We start from the raw sequence: 20,922 nt of genomic DNA, 5'->3' as shown, positions 1-20,922 counted from the left end.
AGTCCTCAAGTAGTCTTTGGACCCTCCACGTGAAGCTGCATGAAGCTGTCTGCAATATCAACTGCGCAACTGAGGCGCGAAATTTAGGCCCCCTCCCTCTCCACTCCGGAGTTGTGGGACCTTCAAAACTCTAAATAGGTGTCTAAAAATTTACCATGTGGAACAAAACCCCATAAAACACTCCAAAAGTAATAAAAACTTGTATAATGATTATATTTACACTATAAAATAATCAATTGCCCTTTAACAGTGTCCACCAGTCTTTGAGCCCTGTTAATTAAGCCTTCCCTCCATACTGAGTCTCAGAATATGGCTTACCTTCCCCACATGGGGATTCTTGTCAGTCTTCTAGCATTACTAAGTCTTGACTAGAAAGAGATGACTGAACATACCTTATAGCAGTTAAGCCTGCAAACTGTTACCCCCAACTGAAGTTTTCTGGTACTCCTCAGTCCTATGTGGGAACAGCAGTGGATTTTAGTTACAACATGCTAAAATCAATTTCCTCTCAGCAGAATTCTTCATCACTTTTTGCCAGAGTAAATAGTACAAACCGGCCCTATTTAAAAACAAACTTTTGATTGAAGATATAAAAACTACAAATCTAGCACCACATTCACTTTACCTGTGGAGATGCTACTTGTTAGAGCGGCAAAGAGAATGACTGGGGGGCGGAGCCAGAGGGGGAGCTATATGGACAGCTCTGCTGTGTGCTCTCTTTGCCACTTCCTGTAGGGAATGAGAATATCCCACAAGTAAGGATGAATCCGTGGACTGGATACACCTTGCAAGAGAAAACACAATAATTGAGTAAAATAAAAGTAAAATCTATCTTAAAACCTACATAGATCCATGAGAAACGTATAAAATCACAATATATGTCCTATACTATGGTGAGAATATAACATAGGATGAATACAACAGATTTTATTTTACTGAATTATTGTGTTTTTATTAAGTGTTCATATATTTTAAGATATTGTTGTAATAAATTTGTTCACGTTTTAACCCATCAACACAGAACATTGCTTAGCCTTTACAGCTTTTAGCACTCACTCACACATACCATTTTTCAGTTTATTCCCAAGTCCACTATGGGGCTCCTGTCAGTGAGTATAAGGCTTCTTAATACTAGCGCTCGGTCTACTATACGAAATTCTCTCTAAATAGCCCTATTTCCTGTAGTCTTACTCTTGACGTGTGGAAGAAAAACCTCTTTTCCCGAAAAGTCAGATGAAAATTAAGGCTGACCAAGTCCAAACAAGGTCTCATCCTAGAAAGGAAACACCAGAAGCGTGGATTTGGAGGAAAGAAAAATAAATATTGAACCTGCAACTGCAGAACTAAAAAGCCTAGACTGTACCACTAAGCCACAGGTAGGCTTCTCAGCTGATCAAGATCTCAGCCACAAAGGTCGGCAGGCTAGTACAGCAAGTCTAATAAGACAAGGCATTGTTCTAAATGAACAATTAAACCTCCAGGCTTCTTATCTATGGATCAGAACAGAAGCTAACCTCTACATAGATCTAAGTTCTCTGAGTTATAGAAGAAAGCTCCCTTCTACTAAAGGCACCGTGAATTTCAATGGAGTCAGCGACAGGAAATCCTTAAAAAGGACTTGAGACAGGGAGAAAATATCCCTAGATTCTCTATATACATTCCTGTGAAAATTCCCACAGCACGTCTAGAATACATCCACATAGGGGATCGGTGTCGTCCAAGCAGCTAAAACCTCCTAAAATATTACAAGAGGGGTTGAAGCATACAGCTGAAGGATACCACTTCAGCAACAGATGAAGGAATTATACTGTCCAGATCTGAGATTTCCCCCTCAGAAACTACCGGCAAATCCTCCTCACCAACTTAGAAGACAAACCTGCAGAGCAGCATGTGGAGCAGAAACCCTATTATCTGAGACTTTAAATGTCCTCTTGCATTTTACCTGTAGGAAAGGACAAAAGGAAAACAGACAAAGCCGCAGATCCTGCAGAAGATACCTGAGCTTGCAAATTTTGTATGCAAATACACTCCTCCAGGAAATTGAGAGGAACCGCAGGGCACTGCATGTGACACCATAGAGGCTTGGGACGTTAACGGAGAAAGCTGTGGCAGTGCCTTTAAAGCATCATCCTGGGAGACATGAGGTTCAAACCTATGTGTACATTCAATAGCATTTGCTAAACCAGAGGTACAGAAAACATAAAAACTGGCTAAGATAATGCTTAGAAGCGCAAGGCTCTAACAAAGAATATCTATTTCTTTAAAGATATAATGAAGGACAGGTGTGCTTATAAAAACAGATTGTTCCTCCAGAGCGAATACACATTATTAATGGTACAAAAAACATAATTTATGCTTACCTGATAAATTTATTTCTCTTGTAGTGTAGTCAGTCCACGGGTCATCCATTACTTATGGAATATATCTCTTCCTAACAGGAAGCTGCAAGAGGATCACCCAAAGCAGAGCTGCTATATAGCTCCTCCCCTAACATGTCATATTCAGTCATTCGACCAAAGCAGACGAGAAAGGAGAAACCATAGGGTGCAGTGGTGACTGGAGTTTAATTAAAATTTAGATCTGCCTTAAAGACAGGGCGGGCCGTGGACTGACTACACTACAAGAGAAATAAATTTATCAGGTAAGCATAAATTATGTTTTCTCTTGTTAAGTGTAGTCAGTCCACGGGTCATCCATTACTTATGGAATACCAATACCAAAGCTAAAGTACACGGATGAAGGGAGGGACAAGGCAGGAACATTAAACAGAAGGAACCACTGCCTGAAGTACCTTTCTCCCAAAAATAGCCTCCGAAGAAGCAAAAGTGTCAAATTTGTAAAATTTTGAAAAAGTGTGAAGAGAAGACCAAGTTGCAGCCTTGCAAATCTGTTCAACAGAGGCCTCATTTTTAAAGGCCCAGGTGGAAGCCACAGCTCTAGTAGAATGAGCTGTTATCCTTTCAGGAGGCTGCTGTCCAGCAGTCTCATAGGCTAAACGTATTATGCTACGAAGCCAAAAAGAGAGAGAGGTAGCCGAAGCCTTTTGACCTCTTCTCTGTCCAGACTAAGCGACAAACAGGGAAGAAGTTTGACGAAAATCTTTAGTTGCCTGCAAATAGAACTTCAGGGCACGGACTACGTCCAGATTATGCAAAAGTCGTTCCTTCTTTGAAGAAGGGTTAGGACACAGTGATGGAACAACAATCTCTTGATTGATATTCCTGTTAGTAACTACCTTAGGTAAGAACCCAGGTTTAGTACGCAGAACTACCTTGTCTGAATGAAAAATCAGATAAGGAGAATCACAATGTAAGGCAGATAACTCAGACTCTTCGAGCCGAGGAAATAGCCATCAAAAACAGAACCTTCCAGGATAACAGCTTGATATCAATGGAATGAAGGGGTTCAAATGGAACGCCTTGAAGAACGTTAAGAACTAAGTTTAAGCTCCACGGCGGAGCAACAGTCTTAAACACAGGCTTAATCCTAGCTAAAGCCTGACAAAAAGCCTGAACGTCTGGAACTTCAGCCAGATGTTTGTGTAGGAGAATAGACAGAGCAGAAATCTGTCCCTTTAACGAACTAGCAGATAAGCCCTTTTCTAAACCCTCTTGTAGAAAAGACAATATCCTAGGAATCCTAACCTTACTCCATGAGTAAGTCTTGGATTCACACCAATATAAATATTTACGCCATATCTTATGGTAAATTTTTCTGGTAACAGGCTTCCTAGCCTGTATTAAGGTATCAACAACCGACTCCGAGAAGCCACGCTTTGATAGAATCAAGCGTTCAATCTCCATGCAGTCAGCCTCAGAGAAATTAGATTTGGATGGTTGAAAGGACCCTGAATTAGAAGGTCCTGTCTCAGAGGCAGAGACCACGGTGGACAGGACGACATGTCCACTAGGTCTGCATACCAGGTCCTGCGTGGCCACGCAGGCGCTATCAGAATCACCGAAGCTCTCTCCTGTTTGATCTTGGCAATCAAACGAGGAAGCATCGGGAATGGTGGAAACACATAAGCCATGTTGAAGACCCAAGGGGCTGTCAGAGCATCTATCAGCACCGCTCCCGGGTCCCTGGACCTGGATCCGTAACAAGGAAGCTTGGGGTTCTGGCGAGACGCCATGAGATCCAACTCTGGTTTGCCCCAATGATGAATCAGTTGAGCAAAGACCTCCGGATGAAGTTCCCACTCCCCCGGATGAAAAGTCTGGCGACTTAGAAAATCCGCCTCCCAGTTCTCCACGCCTGGGATGTAAATCGCCGACAGGTGGCAAGAGTGAGACTCTGCCCAGCGAATTATCTTTGAGACTTCCAACATCGCTAGGGAACTTCTGGTCCCCCCTTGATGGTTGATGTAAGCCACAGTCGTGATGTTGTCCGACTGAAATCTGATGAACCTCAGAGTTGCTAACTGAGGCCAAGCTAGGAGAGCATTGAATATTGCTCTTAATTCCAGAATATTTATTGGGAGGAGTTTCTCCTCCTGAGTCCATAATCCCTGAGCCTTCAGGGAGTTCCAGACTGCGCCCCAGCCTAGAAGGCTGGCGTCTTGTTACAATCGTCCAATCTGGCCTGCGAAAGGTCATCCCCTTGGACAGATGTGGCCGAGAAAGCCACCATAGAAGAGAATCTCTGGTCTCTTGATCCAGATTTAGTAGGGGGGACAAATCTGAGTAATCCCCGTTCCACTGACTTAGCATGCACAATTGCAGCGGTCTGAGATGCAGGCGCGCAAATGGTACTATGTCCATTGCTGCTACCATTAAGCCGATTACTTCCATGCACTGAGCTACTGACGGGTGTGGAATGGAATGAAGGACACGGCAAGCATTTAGAAGTTTTGATAACCTGGCCTCCGTCAGGTAAATTTTCATCTCTACAGAATCTATAAGAGTCCCTAGAAAGGGAACCCTTGTAAGTGGTAATAGAGAACTCTTTTCCACGTTCACCTTCCACCCATGCGACCTCAGAAATGCCACAACTATCTCTGTATGAGACTTGGCAGTTTGAAAACTTGACGCTTGTATCAGAATGTCGTCTAGGTACGGAGTCACCGCTATGCCTCGCGGTCTTAGTACCGCCAGAAGTGAGCCCAGAACTTTTGTAAAGATTCTTGGAGCCGTAGCTAATCCGAAGGGAAGAGCTACAAACTGGTAATGCCTGTCTAGGAAAGCAAATCTTAGGTACCGATAATGATCCTTGTGAATCGGTATGTGAAGGTAGGCATCCTTTAAGTCCACTGTGGTCATGTACTGACCCTCTTGGATCATGGGAAGGATGGTTCGAATAGTTTCCATTTTGAATGATGGAACTCTTAGGAATTTGTTTAGGATTTTTAAGTCCAAGATTGGTCTGAAGGTTCCCTCTTTCTTGGGAACCACAAATAGATTTGAATAGAATCCTTGCCCGTGTTCCGTCCGCGGAACTGGGTGGATCAGCCCCATTAGTAAGAGGTCTTGTACACAGCGTAGAAACGCCTCTTTATTTATTTGGTTTGCTGATAACCTTGAAAGATGAAATCTCCCTCGTGGAGGAGAAGTTTTGAAGTCCAGGAGATATCCCTGAGATATGATCTCCAACGCCCAGGGATCCTGGACATCTCTTGCCCAAGCCTGGGCGAAGAGAGAAAGTCTGCCCCCCACTAGATCCGTTTCCGGATAGGGGGCCCTCTCTTCATGCTGTCTTAGGGGCAGCAGCAGGTTTCCTGTCCTGCTTGCCCTTGTTCCAGTACTGGTTAACTTTCCAGCCCTGCCTGTAACGAGCAACAGCTCCTTCCTGTTTTGGAGCGGAGGAAGCTGATGCTGCTCCTGCCTTGAAGTTACGAAAGGCACGAAAATTAGACTGTTTGGCCTTTGATTTGGCCCTGTCCTGAGGTAGAGCATGGCCCTTACCTCCCGTAATGTCAGCTATAATTTCTTTCAAGCCGGGCCCGAATAAGGTCTGCCCTTTGAAAGGAATATTAAGCAATTTAGATTTAGAAGTCACGTCAGCTGACCAGGATTTAAGCCATAGCGCTCTGCGCGCTTGGATGGCGAATCCGCAGTTCTTAGCCGTAAGTTTGGTTAAATGTACAATGGCATCAGAAACAAATGCGTTAGCTAGCTTAAGTGCTTTAAGCTTGTTCATAATTTCATCCAATGGAGCTGTGCGAATGGCCTCTTCCAGAGACTCAAACCAGAATGCCGCCGCAGCAGTGACAGGCGCAATGCATGCAAGGGGCTGTAAGATAAAACCTTGAACAAACATTTTCTTAAGGTAACCCTCTAATTTCTTATCCATTGGATCTGAAAAGGCACAACTATCCTCCACCGGGATAGTGGTACACTTAGCTAAAGTAGAAACTGCTCCCTCCACCTTAGGGACCGTCTGCCATAAGTCTCGTGTGGTGGCGTCTATAGGAAACATTTTCCTAAATATGGGAGGGGGGGAAAAAGGCACACCAGGTCTATCCCACTCCTTGCTAATAATCTCTGTAAGCCTTTTAGGTATAGGAAACACGTCAGTGCACACCGGTACCGCATAGTATCTATCCAACCTACATAATTTTTCTGGAATTGCAACCGTGTTACAATCATTCAGAGCCGCTAATACCTCCCCTAGCAATATGTGGAGGTTCTCGAGCTTAAATTTAAAATTAGAAATCTCTGAATCCAGTCTCCCTGGATCAGATCCGTCACCCACAGAATGAATCTCTCCGTCTTCATGTTCTGCAAACTGTGACGCAGTATCTGACATGGCTCTCACATCATCCGCGCGCTCTGTCCTTAACCCAGAGCTATCGCGCTTGCCTCTTAATTCTGGCAATTTAGATAATACTTCTGTCATAACAGTAGCCATGTCTTGCAAAGTGATTTGTAAGGGCCTCCCTGATGTACTTGGCGCCACAAAATCACGCACCTCCTGAGCGGGAGGCGAAGGTACTGACACGTGAGGAGAGTTAGTCGGCATAACTTCCCCCTCGTTGTCTGGTGATAATTTCTTTACATGTAAAGATTGACTTTTATTTAAAGTAACATCAATGCAATTAGTACACAAATTTCTATTGGGCTCCACATTGGCCTTTAAACATAGTGAACAAAGAGATTCATCTGTGTCAGACATGTTTAAACAGACTAGCAATGAGACTAGCAAGCTTGGAAATACTTTTCTAAATAAATTTACAAGCAATATAAAAAACGCTACTGTGCCTTTAAGAAGCACAAAAAGCTGTCACAGTTGAAATAACAATGAACCAAAATAGTTATAGCAACCAATTTTTCACAGTAAATGTATTAAGTTAGCAAAGGATTGCACCCACCAGCAAATGGATGATTAACCCCTTAATACCCAAAAACGGATAACAATTTAATAATTAACGTTTCTATCACAGTCAAAACACACTATCACAGGTCTGCTGTGACTGATTACCTCCCTCAAAATGAATTTTGAAGACCCCTGAGCTCTCTAGAGACGATCTGGATCATGGAGGATGAAGTAGACAGATTGTGACTGAATTTTTACTGCGCAAAAAAGCACTAAAATAGGCCCCTCCCACTCATATTACAACAGTGGGGAAGCTCAGATAACTGTTTCTATGCAGAAAACAAAGATGGCCATGTGGTAAAAATCATGCCCCAATAAGTTTTATCACCAAGTACCTCACAAAAAACGATTAACATGCCAGTAAACGTTTTAAACATACATTTGAAAAGTTATGAATTGTTGTTAATAAGCCTGCTACCAGTCGCTTTTACTGCAGTTAAGGCTCACACATTACTTCAGTATTAACAGTATTTTCAGAGTCAATTCCATTCCTTAGAAAAATACATTCAGTGTACACACACTCATCAGCCTAATACCAGTCGCTATCACTGCATTTAAGGCTGAACTTACTTTACATTGGTATCAGCAGTATTTTCTCAGTCAATTCCATTCCTCAGAAAAATAATTTACTGAACATACCTCATTTGCAGGGGGGCCCTGCATGCTATTCCCCTTTTCTGAAGTTACCTCACTCCTCAGATGAGAACAGCCAGTGGATCTTAGTTACGTCTGCTAAGATCATAGAAAATGCAGGCAGATTCTTCTTCTAATGCTGCCTGAGAATAAACAGCACACTCCGGTGCCATTTAAAATAACAAACTTTTGATTGTAGAAATAAACTAAGTTAAACACCACAGACCTCTCACAGCGACCTATCTAGTTAGGCTGCAAGAGAATGACTGAATATGACATGTGAGGGGAGGAGCTATATAGCAGCTCTGCTTTGGGTGATCCTCTTGCAGCTTCCTGTTAGGAAGAGATATATTCCATAAGTAATGGATGACCCGTGGACTGACTACACTTAACAAGAGAAACATTGTTTAAAACGTTACTGTAAACGCCTGTAAGCAAAGTTTGTTATAATAAAAGGCAATTGCTTCAAACCGAGATACAGGATTCATAATGGGAGCTCTAATGAAACATTCCTAATCAGACAAAAAAAAAAAAAAAAAAAAATCAATGACTCTGCTCCGTTCTCAGACGGAAAACAAGGCGGAGTCCCTAAACAAAACCCGGCAAGATCTAAAAATGGCGCTGCTCCGCTTCCGAGAAGGAGGCGGGGCCAAAATTTGGCATGACGTGAAGCGCTAATCTCCTAAATACACAAGGAGTTCCTGCAGCAAAAAATAAAATTTATGTAAGAACTTACCTGATAAATTCATTTCTTTCATATTGGCAAGAGTGCATGGGCTAGTGACGTATGGGATATACAATCCTACCAGAAGGGGCAAAGTTTCCCAAACCTCAAAATGCCTATAAATACAACCCTCACCACACCCACAATTCAGTTTAAAGAATAGCCAAGTAGTGGGGTGATAGAAAAGGAGTAAAAAAAGCAAACAAAAAGAGGAACTGGAAATAAAATTGTGCTTTTATACAAAAACTCATCACCACCAGAAAAAGGGTGGGTCTCATGGACTCTTGCCAATATGAAAGAAATTAATTTATCAGGTAAGTTCTTACATAAATTATGTTTCCTTTCATGTAATTGGCAAGAGTCCATGAGCTAGTGACATATGGGATAGAAATACCCAAGATGTGGAAGTCCACAAAAAAGAGTCACTAGAAAGGGAGGGATAAAATAAACAGCCATTTTCCGCTGAAAAAATTAAATCCACAAAAAATATGTTTGTCTCATAAATTGAAAAGAAAAAAAAAAAAAAAAAAAAAAATTAAAACATTAGCAGAAGAATCAAACTAAAACAGCTGCCTGAAGAACTTTTCTACCAAAGACTGCTACAGAAGAAGCAAATACATCAAAAAGGTAAAATTTAGTAAATGTATGCAAAGAAGACCAAGTTGCTGCTTTGCAAATCTGATCAACTGAAGCTTCATTCTTAAAAGCCCAGTGGAGACTGATCTAGTAAAATGAGCTGTGATCCTCTGAGGCAGGGACTGTACCGCCTCCAAATAAGCCTTATGAATCAAAAGCTTTAACCAAGATGCAAAAGAAATGGCAGAAGCTTTCTAACCTTTCCTAGAACCAGAGAAAACAAATAGTCTAGAAGTCTTCCTGAAATCTTTAGTAGCTTCAACATATTTCAAAGCTCCTACAACATCCAAAGAATGCAAAGATCTTTCAAGAGTATTCTTGGGATTAGGACAAGGAAGGAACAACAATTTCCCTACTAAAGTTCTTAGAATTCACAACCGTAGTAAGAAATTTAAAGTAAGTCCGCAAAACCGCCTTATCCTGATGGAAAATGAGAAAAGGAGACTTACAAGAGAGCAGACAATTCGGAAACTCTTCTAGCTGAAGAGATAGCCAAAAGAAACAATACTTTCCAAGAAAGTAGTTTAATATTCAAAGAATGCATAGGCTCAAAAGGAGGAGCCTGCAGTCTTCAAAACCAAATTAAGACTCCAAGGAGGAGAGATTGATAAGAACCAAAGCCTGAACAAAACAGTGAATATGAGGAAGCTTAGCAATCTTTCTATAAAATAAAACCGAAAGAGCAGAGATTTGTCCCTTCAAAATACTTGCAGACAAACCTTTATCCAAACCACCCTGAAGAAACTGTAAAATTCTATGAATTCTAAAAGAATGCCAAAAGAATTTATGAGAAGAACACCATAAAATATAGGTCTTCCAAACTCTATAATAAATCTTCTTCAAAACAAGACTATAGCATAGTATTAATCACTGAGTCAGAGAAACCTCTATGACTAAGTGTTCAATTACCATACCTACAAATTTAACCAATTGATATCCTGATGGAAAAACGGCCTTCGAGACAAAAGGTCTGGTCTTAGAGGAAGTGGCCAGGGTTGGAAACTGGACATCCGGACAAGATCCGCATACCAAAACCTGTGAGGCCACGCTGGTGCTATCAGAAACACATACGATTGTTCCATAATTATCTTGGAGATCACTCTTGGAAAAAAGAACTAGAGGTGGAAAGATAAGCAGGTTGTTAAAACCAAGGAACTGCTAAAGCATCCACCATCTCTGCCTGAGGATCCCTGGACCTGGACAGGTACCTGGGAAGTTTCTTGTTTAGATGAGAAACCATCAGATCTATTTCTGGAAGACACCACATCTGTACAATCTGACAAAATACATCTGGATGGAGAGGCCCCTCCCCCTGATGTAAGGTCTGACGGCTGAGATAATCCGCTTCCCAATTGTCTACACCTTGGATATGTGCCGCAGAAATTAGACAAGAGCTGGATTCCGCCCAAGAAAGTATCCAAGATACTTTTTTCATAGCTAGGGGACTGAGAGTCTCACCCTGATGATCGACATATGCCACAGTTGTGATATTGTCCATCTGAAAACAAATTAATGGTTCTCTCTTTAGCCGAGGCCAAACCTGAAGAGCCCTGAAAATAGCACAGAGTCCTAAAATATTGATTGGTAACCTCGCCTCTTGAGGTTTCAAAACCCCTTGTGCTGTCAGAGATCCCCAGACAGCTCCACAACCTGAAAGACTTGCATCTGTTGTGATCACAGTCCAGGTAGGACAAACAAAAGAGCCCCCCTGAATTAAACGATGGTCTAACCACCAAGTCAGAGAGAGTTGAATGTTGGGATTTAAGTATATCAATTGTGATATCCGAGTATAATCCCTGCACCATTGATTCAGCATACAAAACTGCAGAGCTCTCATATGAAAACGAGAAAAGAGGATCGCGTCCGATGCTACAGTTATGAGACCTAAAACTTCCATGCACATAGCTATTGAAGGGAATGATTGAAACTGAAGGTTTCGACAAACTGAAACCAATTTCATTTGTCTCTTGTCTATTAAGGACAGAGTCATGGACACAATCTATCTGGAAACCTAAAAAGGTGACCCTTGTCTGAGGAATCAAGAAACTCTTTGGTAAATTGATCCTCCGAACCAGGTCTTTGAATAAACAACAATAGTTGATTCGTGTGAGATTCGGCTAAATGTAAAGACTGAGCTAGTACCAAGATATTGTCCAAATAAGAAAACACCGCAATACCCTGTTCTCTGATTACAGATAAAAGGGCACCGAGAACCTTCGAAAAGATACTTGGAGCTGCTGCTAGGCCAAATGGAAGAGCAACACATTGGTTATGCTTGTCTAGAAAAGAGAATCTTAGAAACAGATAGTGGTCTGAATGAATCGGAATGCGAAGATATGCATCCTGTAAGTCTATCGTGGACATATAATGACCTTGCTGAACAAAAGGCAGAATAGTCCTTAGTCACCATCTTGAAAGTTGGGGCTCTTACAAAACGATTCAAAAACTTCAGATCCAGAACTGGCCTGAATGAATTTTCTCTTTGGGACAATGAATAGATTTGAAACAAAAGCCCAGACCCTGTTCCAGAAACGGAACTGATATGATTACCCCTGAAAGCTCTAGATCGGAAACACACTTCCAAAATGCCTGATCCTTCACCGGATTTGCTGGAACACGAGAGAAAAATCTTCACAGGAGGTCTTACTCTGAATCCTATGCTATACCCTTGAGACAATATTCTGAATCCACTGATTAACAGAATTTGCCCAAATGTCTTGGAATAATTTCAATCTGCCCCCCACCAGCTGAACTGGATCGAGGGCTGCACCTTCATGCAGACTTGGGGGCTGGCTTTGGTTTCTTAAAAGGCTTGGATTTATTCCAACTTGAAGGTTTCCAACTGGAACCAGAATCTTTAGGGGAAGGATTGGTTTTCTGTTCCTTATTCTGTAGAAAAGAACGAACACGATTAGAAGCTTTAGATTTACCCTTAGATCTTTAATCCTGAGGCAAAAAACTCCCTTCCCCCAGTGATAGTTGAAATAATTGAATCCAACTGAGAACCAAATAAATTGTTACCTTGGAAAGATAGTAATTTAGACTTAGATACCATGGCAGCATTCCAAGATTTGAGTCATTAAGCTCTTCTAGCTAAAATAGCTAAAGACAGATTTAACATCAATTTTGATTACATAAAAAATGGCATCACAGATAAAATGATTAGCATGTTGAAGCAAACTAACAATGCTAGACAAATCAGGATCCGTTTCCTGTTGCGCTAGGCTATCCAACTAAAAGGTTGATGCAGCCGCAACATCAGCCATAGAAATGGCAGGCCTGAGAAGATAGCCAGAATATAAATAAGCTTTCCTTAGATAAGATTCAAATCTCCTATCTAAAGGATCTTTAAAAGTACTGTCTTCCATAGGAATAGTAGTACGTTTGGCAAGAGTAGAAATAGCCCCATCAACCATGGGGATTTTTTCCCAAAACTCTAATCTAGCCACTGGCAAAGGGTACAACCTTTTAAACCTAGGAGGAGGAATGAAAGTACCACCAGGCTTAATCCATTCCTTAGCAATCACATCAGAAATAGCATCAGGAACTGGAAAAACCTCAGGAGTAAACACAGGAGGTTTATAAAACAGAATTTAAACGTTTACTAGTTTTGATATTAAGACGACTAGACTCCCCAATATCCAAAGTAACCAAAACTTCGTTTAACAAGGAACAAATATACTCAATCTTGAAAAGATAAGTAGATTTGTCAATGTCAATGTCTGAGGTAGGATCTTCTGAATCAGAGAGATCCTCATCAGAGGAGGATATTTCAGTATGTTGTCGGTCATTAGAAATTTCATCAATTTTATAAGAAGTTTTAAAAGACCTTTTAAGTTTATTAGAAGGGGGAATAGCAGGCAAAGCCTTCTGTATCGCATAAGCAATATAATTTTTCATATCAACGGGGATATCATGTACATTAGATGTTGAAGGGACAACAGAAACTGTACTAGTACTGATGGAAATGCTTTCTGCGTGCAAAAGCTTATGACAACTGTTACATACTACAGCTGGAGATATAATCTCCGCTAACTTACAACAGATACACTTAGCTTTGGTAGAACTGTGATCAGGCAGCAGGGTTCCAACAGTTGCTTCTGAGACAGGATCGGATTGAGACATCTTGCAAAATGTAAAAGAAAAAACATTAAAGCAAAATTTACAATTTCCTTATATGGCAGTTTCAGGAATGGGAAAAAAATGCAAACAGCATAGCCCAAGGCAAGAGGCATATAGGAAGTGGGGTGAGAAATAAACAAACAATTTTGGCCTCAAGAATGACGCACAACGCAAAACATTAAAAAAATAAATTCAGCGCCAACATCCGGAAATGACGCAACTCGCGTCATAACAGACGCAACCTCATGCAAGGAAAACTGGTGTCAACTAAGACGGCGGAAATGACGAACTTGTGTCAAAGACGTACCTTTGCTCCAAAAAAATTCTTGCGCCATAAATAACGGAATAAACAGCATTTTGCGACCTAGCGAGCCTAATTTTGCCCGGAAAATTAAAAGAAAAAACGGTCAATTTGAAAAAAAAAAAAAAAAAAAAAGGACTATACCCCAGGTAAGAAAAATAACTTCCTAAACATGCTTCCCAAACTGAAACTGACAGTCTGCAAAAGGAAATATACATAGACCTGATTCATTGCAAATATAATAAAAACATAATTTATGCTTACCTGATAAATTCCTTTCTCCTGTAGTGTAGTCAGTCCACGGGTCATCCATTACTTATGGGATATTAACTCCTCCCTAACAGGAAGTGCAAGAGGATCACCCAAGCAGAGCTGCTATATAGCTCCTCCCCTCTACGTCATACCCAGTCATTCGACCGAAACCAAACGAGAAAGGAGAAACTATAGGGTGCAGTGGTGACTGGAGTTTAATTTAAAATTTAGACCTGCCATAAAAAACAGGGCGGGCCGTGGACTGACTACACTACAGGAGAAAGGAATTTATCAGGTAAGCATAAATTATGTTTTCTCCTGTTAAGTGTAGTCAGTCCACGGGTCATCCATTACTTATGGGATACCAATACCAAAGCTAAAAGTACACGGATGACGGGAGGGACAGGCAGGATCTTTACACGGAAGGAACCACTGCCTGAAGAACCTTTCTCCCAAAAACAGCCTCAGAAGAAGCAAAAGTGTCAAATTTGTAAAATTTGGAAAAAGTATGAAGAGAAGACCAAGTTGCAGCCTTGCAAATCTGTTCAACAGAGGCCTCATTCTTAAAGGCCCACGTGGAAGCCACAGCTCTCTTAGAATGAGCTGTAATTCTTTCAAGAGGCTGCTGTCCAGCAGTCTCATAGGCTAAACGTATTATGCTACGAAGCCAGAAAGCGAGAGAGGTAGCAGATGCTTTTTGACCTCTCCTCTGTCCAGAATAAACGACAAACAGGGAACAAGTTTGGCGAAAATCATTAGTTGCCTGTAAATAAAATTTCAGGGCACGGACTACGTCTAGATTGTGCAGAAGTCGTTCCTTCTTTGAAGAAGGATTAGGGCACAATGATGGAACAACAATCTCTTGATTGATATTCTTGACTACCTTAGGTAAGAACCCAGGTTTAGTACGCAGAACTACCTTGTCTGAATGAAAAATCAGATAAGGAGAATCACAATGTAAGGCCGATAACTCAGAGACTCTTCGAGCCGAGGAAATAGCCATTAAAAACAGAACTTTCCAAGATAACAGCTTGATATCAATGGAATGAAGGGGTTCAAACGGAACACCCTGTAAAACGTTAAGAACTAAGTTTAAGCTCCACGGTGGAGCAACAGTCTTAAACACAGGCTTAATCCTGGCCAAAGCCTGACAAAAAGCCTGAACGTCTGGAACTTCTGACAGACGTCTGTGTAAAAGGATGGACAGAGCTGAGATCTGTCCCTTTAAATAACTTGCAGATAAACCCTTTTCTAAACCTTCTTGTAGAAAAGACAATATCCTAGGAATCCTAACCTTACTCCATGAGTAACTCTGATTCGCACCAGTGTAAATATTTACGCCATATTTTATGGTAAATTTTCCTGGTAACAGGTTTCCTAGCCTGTATCAAGGTATCAATTACTGACTCCGAAAATCCACACTTTGATAAAATCAAGCGTACAATTTCCATGCAGTCAGCTTCAGAGAAATTAGATTTTGATGTTTGAAAGGACCCTGAATTAGAAGGTCCTGTCTCAGAGGCAGAGACCAAGGTGGACAGGATGACATGTCCACTAGATCTGCATACCAGGTCCTGCGTGGCCACGCAGGCGCTATTAGAATCACCGATGCTCTCTCCTGTTTGATCCTGGCAATCAATCGAGGAAGCATCGGGAAGGGTGGAAACACATAAGCCATCTTGAAGGTCCAAGGTGCTGTCAGAGCATCTATCAGGACCGCTCCCGGGTCCCTGGACCTGGACCCGTAACAAGGAAGCTTGGCGTTCTGGCGAGACGCCATGAGATCCATATCTGGTTTGCCCCAACGTCGAAGTATTTGGGCAAAGACCTCCGGATGAAGTTCTCACTCCCCCGGATGAAAAGTCTGGCGACTTAGGAAATCCGCCTCCCAGTTCTCCACGCCTGGGATGTGGATCGCTGACAGGTGGCAAGAGTGAGACTCTGCCCAGCGAATTATCTTTGAGACTTCCATCATCGCTAGGGAACTCCTTGTCCCTCCCTGATGGTTGATGTAAGCCACAGTCGTGATGTTGTCCGACTGAAACCTGATGAACCTCAGAGTTGCTAACTGAGGCCAAGCCAGAAGGGCATTGAGAACTGCTCTCAATTCCAGAATGTTTATTGGAAGGAGACTCTCCTCCTGAGTCCATGATCCCTGAGCCTTCAGGGAATTCCAGACAGCGCCCCAGCCTAGTAGGCTGGCGTCTGTTACAAGCGTCCAGTCTGGCCTGCTGAAGGGCATCCCCCTGGACAGATGTGGCCGAGAAAGCCACCATAGAAGAGAATCTCTGGTCTCTTGATCCAGATTCAGCATAGGGGACAAATCTGAGTAATCCCCATTCCACTGACTTAGCATGCACAATTGCAGTGGTCTGAGATGCAGGCGTGCAAAAGGTACTATGTCCATTGCCGCTACCATTAAGCCGATTACCTCCATGCATTGAGCCACTGACGGGTGTTCAATGGAATGAAGGACACGGCAAGCATTTAGAAGTTTTGTTAACCTGTCCTCTGTCAGGTAAATTTTCATTTCTACAGAATCTATAAGAGTCCCCAAGAAGGGAACTCTTGTGAGTGGCAATAGAGAACTCTTTTCTACGTTCACCTTCCACCCATGCGACCTTAGAAATGCCAGAACTAACTCTGTATGAGACTTGGCAGTTTGGAAATTTGACGCTTGTATCAGAATGTCGTCTAGGTACGGAGCTACCGCTATTCCTCGCGGTCTTAGTACCGCCAGAAGAGAGCCCAGGACCTTTATAAAGATTCTTGGAGCCGTAGCTAACCCGAAGGGAAGAGCTACAAACTGATAATGCCTGTCTAGGAAGGCAAACCTTAGGTACCGGTAATGATCCTTGTGAATCGGTATGTGAAGGTATGCATCTTTTAGATCCACTGTGGTCATGTACTGACCCTTTTGGATCATGGGTAAGATTGTCCGAATAGTTTCCATTTTGAACTTAGGAATTTGTTTAGGATCTTTAAATCCAGGATTGGTCTGAAGGTTCCTTCTTTCTTGGGAACCACAAACAGATTTGAGTAAAACCCTTGTCCGTGTTCCGACCGCGGAACCGGGTGGATCACTCCCATTAGCAAAAGATCTTGTACACAGCGTAGAAACGCCTCTTTCTTTGTCTGGTTTGTTGACCACCTTGAAAGATGAAATCTCCCTTTTGGAGGAGAAGCTTTGAAGTCCAGAAGATATCCCTGAGATATGATCTCTAACGCCCAGGGATCCTGGACATCTCTTGCCCAAGCCTGGGCGAAGAGAGAAAGTCTGCCCCCTACTAGATCCGTTTCCGGATTGGGGGCCCTCACTTCATGCTGTCTTAGGGGCAGCAGCAGGTTTTCTGGCCTGCTTGCCCTTGTTCCAGGTCTGGTTAGGTTTCCAGCCCTGTCTGTAACGAGCAACAGTTCCTTCCTGCTTTGGAGCGGAGGAAGTTGATGCTGCTCCTGCCTTGAAGTTACGAAAGGCACGAAAATTAGACTGTCTAGCCCTTGGTTTGGCTCTGTCTTGAGGCAGGGCATGGCCCTTACCTCCAGTAATGTCAGCGATAATTTCTTTCAAACCGGGCCCAAATAATGTCTGCCCTTTGAAAGGTATGTTAAGCAATTTAGATTTAGAAGTCACATCGGCTGACCAGGATTTTAGCCACAGCGCTCTGCGCGCCTGAATGGCGAATCCGGAATTCTTAGCCGTAAGCTTAGTTAAATGTACTACGGCATCAGAAATAAATGAATTAGCTAGCTTAAGAACTCTAAGCTTGTCTATAATTTCATCCAATGGAACTGAGCTAATGGTCTCCTCTAGAGACTCAAACCAAAATGCCGCCGCAGCCAAGACAGGTGCAATGCATGCGAGGGGTTGTAATATAAAACCTTGTTGAGTAAACATTTTCTTAAGGTAACCCTCTAACGTTTTGTCCATTGGATCTGAAAAGGCACAGCTATCCTCTACCGGGATAGTGGTACGCTTAGCCAGAGTAGAAACTGCTCCTTCCATCTTAGGGACCGTCTGCCATAAGTCCCGTGTGGTGGCGTCTATTGGAAACATTTTTCTAAATATAGGAGGGGGGGAAAAGGGCACACCGGGCCTATCCCACTCCTTGGTAATCTCTGTAAGCCTCTTAGGTATAGGAAAAACGTCAGTACACGCCGGTACCGCATAGTATCTATCCAGCCTACATAATTTCTCTGGGATTGCAACCGTGTTACAATCATTCAGAGCCGCTAATATCTCCCCTAATAATACACGGAGGTTCTCAAGCTTAAATTTAAAATTTGAAATGTCTGAGTCCAGTTTATTTGAATCAGTTCCGTCACCCACAGAATGAAGTTCTCCGTCTTCATGTTCTGCCATTTGTGACGCAGTATCAGACATGGCTCTAACATTATCAGCGTACTCTGTTCTCACCCCAGAGTGGTCGCGTTTACCTCTAAGTTCTGGCAATTTAGATAAAACGTCAGTGATAACATTAGCCATGTCTTGTAAAGTGATTTGCAATGGCCGCCCTGATGTACTTGGCGTCGCAATATCACGCACCTCCTGAGCGGGAGATGCAGGTACTGACACGTGAGGAGAGTTAGTCGGCATAACTTTCCCCTCGTTGTCTGGTGAAATTTTCTTAAAATGTACAGATTGGCTTTTATTTAAAGTAGCATCAATGCAATTAGTACACAAATTTCTATTGGGCTCCACATTGGCTTTTGAACATATTGCACAAAGAGATTCCTCTATGTCAGACATGTTAAAACAAACTAGCAATTAGCCTAGCAAGCTTGGAAAATACTTTTCAAATAAATTTACAAGCAATATAAAAAACGTTACTGTGCCTTTAAGAAGCACACAAAAACTGTCACAGTTGAAATAACAATGAACCGGATTAGTTATAGAAACCAAATTTTCACAGAAAATGCATTAAGTTAGCAAAGGATTGCACCCACTAGCAATGGATTTTTTAACCCTTAATAACAAAAAACGGATAACAATTGAAAATATAAGCGTTTTTATCACAGTCAAAGCACAGTCTCACAGGTCTGCTGTGAGTGATTACCTCCCTCAAAACTAGTTTGGAGACCCCTGAGCTCTGTAGAGACGTCCTGGATCATGCAGGGAGAAAAAGGCAGACTGTGACTGAATTTCTACTGCGCAATAAAAGCGCCAAAATAGGCCCCTCCCTCTCATAATACAACAGTGAAGGAAGCTCAGTAAACGGTTTTAATTCAAAACAAACGACAGCCATGTGGAAAGTAACGCCCAAAACAATTTTTCACCAAGTACCTCAGATAAATAAACGATTAACATGCCAGTAAAAGTTTAAAATATAATTTATGAAAAGTTATTAAAAAGCCTGCTGCTAGCCGCTCACACTGCAGATTTAGGCTAAAAGTTTATATGCATATAGTATTTTCCTAGTGAAGTGCCATTCCCCAGAAATACTTAAGTGTACATACATATCAGCCTGATACCAGTTGCTACTACTGCATTTAAGGCTGTACTTACATTACATCGGTATTAGCAGTATTTTCTCAGTCAATTCCATTCCTTAGAAAATAATATACTGCAACATACCTCCTTGCAGGTGAACCTGCCCGCTGTCCCCTGTTCTGAAGTTACCTCGCTCCTGAGAATGGCCGAGAACAGCAAATGGATCTTAGTTACGTCCGCTAAGATCATACACAAACTCAGGCAGATTCTTCCTCTAATGCTGCCTGAGAAAAAACAACACACTCCGGTGCCGTTTAAAATAACAAACTTTTGATTGAAGAAATAAAAACTAAGTTTAACAACCACAGTCCTCTCACACATCCTATCTATTAGTTAGGTGCAAGAGAATGACTGGGTATGACGTAGAGGGGAGGAGCTATATAGCAGCTCTGCTTGGGTGATCCTCTTGCACTTCCTGTTAGGGAGGAGTTAATATCCCATAAGTAATGGATGACCCGTGGACTGACTACACTTAACAGGAGAAATATGTATTTAATATAAAGTTTTAAATATATGTAAAGTGACAAACCATAGCTGAGAGTGTCTTAAGTAATGAAAACATACTTACCAAAAGACACCCCATCCACAGATAGCCAAAACAGTAATGAAAAAGTATCAGCAGAGGTAATGGTATATAAGTATATCGTCGATCTGAAAAGGGAGGTAGGAGATTAATTCCTACGACCGATAACAGAGAACCTTTGAAAAGGTTACCCACAAGGAAAAACAAAATCAATAGGCGATACTCACTTCACATCCTTCTGGCAAACACTGTACCCTGAGAGGAATTGGGCTTCAGAATGCTTTGAAGCACCTATCACAGAAGAAATCATAAAAATCAAGCACCAACTTACTTCACCACCTCCATAGGAGGCAAAGTTTGTAAAACTGAATTGTGGGTGTGGTGAGGGGTGTATTTATAGGCATTTTGAGGTTTAAGAAACTCTGTCCCTCCTGGTAGGATTGTATATCCCATACATAACTAGCTCATGGACTCTTGCCAATTACATGAATGAAATTATACTTCCATATGCTAGACTGGGATTGTCTACGTGTCCCAGTGTCTATGACATTGCTGCCTTTCGAAAAGCGTAACAAGTGTCTAGCCCCATAGGAATGGTGCCATCTAAGAAAAAACACGCTCTCCTAACAGTCCCTGCCAATTAATAAAAGAGATTGACCGAACATAAAGGGACCCAGAGGGGCTGCCAAACATACAGTATACTAGTGCAGCGGTAGACCTAAAAACATACAGCAGGAAAAGAATTAGGGAAATTAACCCCTAAAGACTTTCCTTAGTCTTACTCTGTTCTCAGAGAATAATTAAGATAAACGATTATTCCCTTCCCATGTAACTAACCATAGGATTACCAGGGATAGATCACAAAACATAAAATGTTATTAAAATTTCAGTTTGAACTCCCATAGACTGTTAACCCCTTCCATGAAGTGGAT

The 20,922-nt window shown here is 42.0% G+C and overlaps 1 protein-coding gene across 1 annotated transcript in view; it reads right to left on the bottom strand.

Moving 5' to 3' along the window:
- Positions 1–20,922, bottom strand: part of RIF1 (replication timing regulatory factor 1) — a 675,273-nt gene that overhangs the window by 551,052 nt on the left and 103,299 nt on the right. The window contains exon 19 of the mRNA XM_053712714.1: positions 20,686–20,708. Within this exon, the coding sequence (XP_053568689.1) occupies positions 20,686–20,708 (23 nt within the window). The remainder of the gene's footprint in view (positions 1–20,685; positions 20,709–20,922) is intronic.

This window comes from Bombina bombina, chromosome 1 (assembly GCF_027579735.1).
Source record: "Bombina bombina isolate aBomBom1 chromosome 1, aBomBom1.pri, whole genome shotgun sequence".
NCBI lineage: Eukaryota > Metazoa > Chordata > Amphibia > Anura > Bombinatoridae > Bombina > Bombina bombina.
This window is presented reverse-complemented; position numbering and strand designations above follow the sequence as displayed.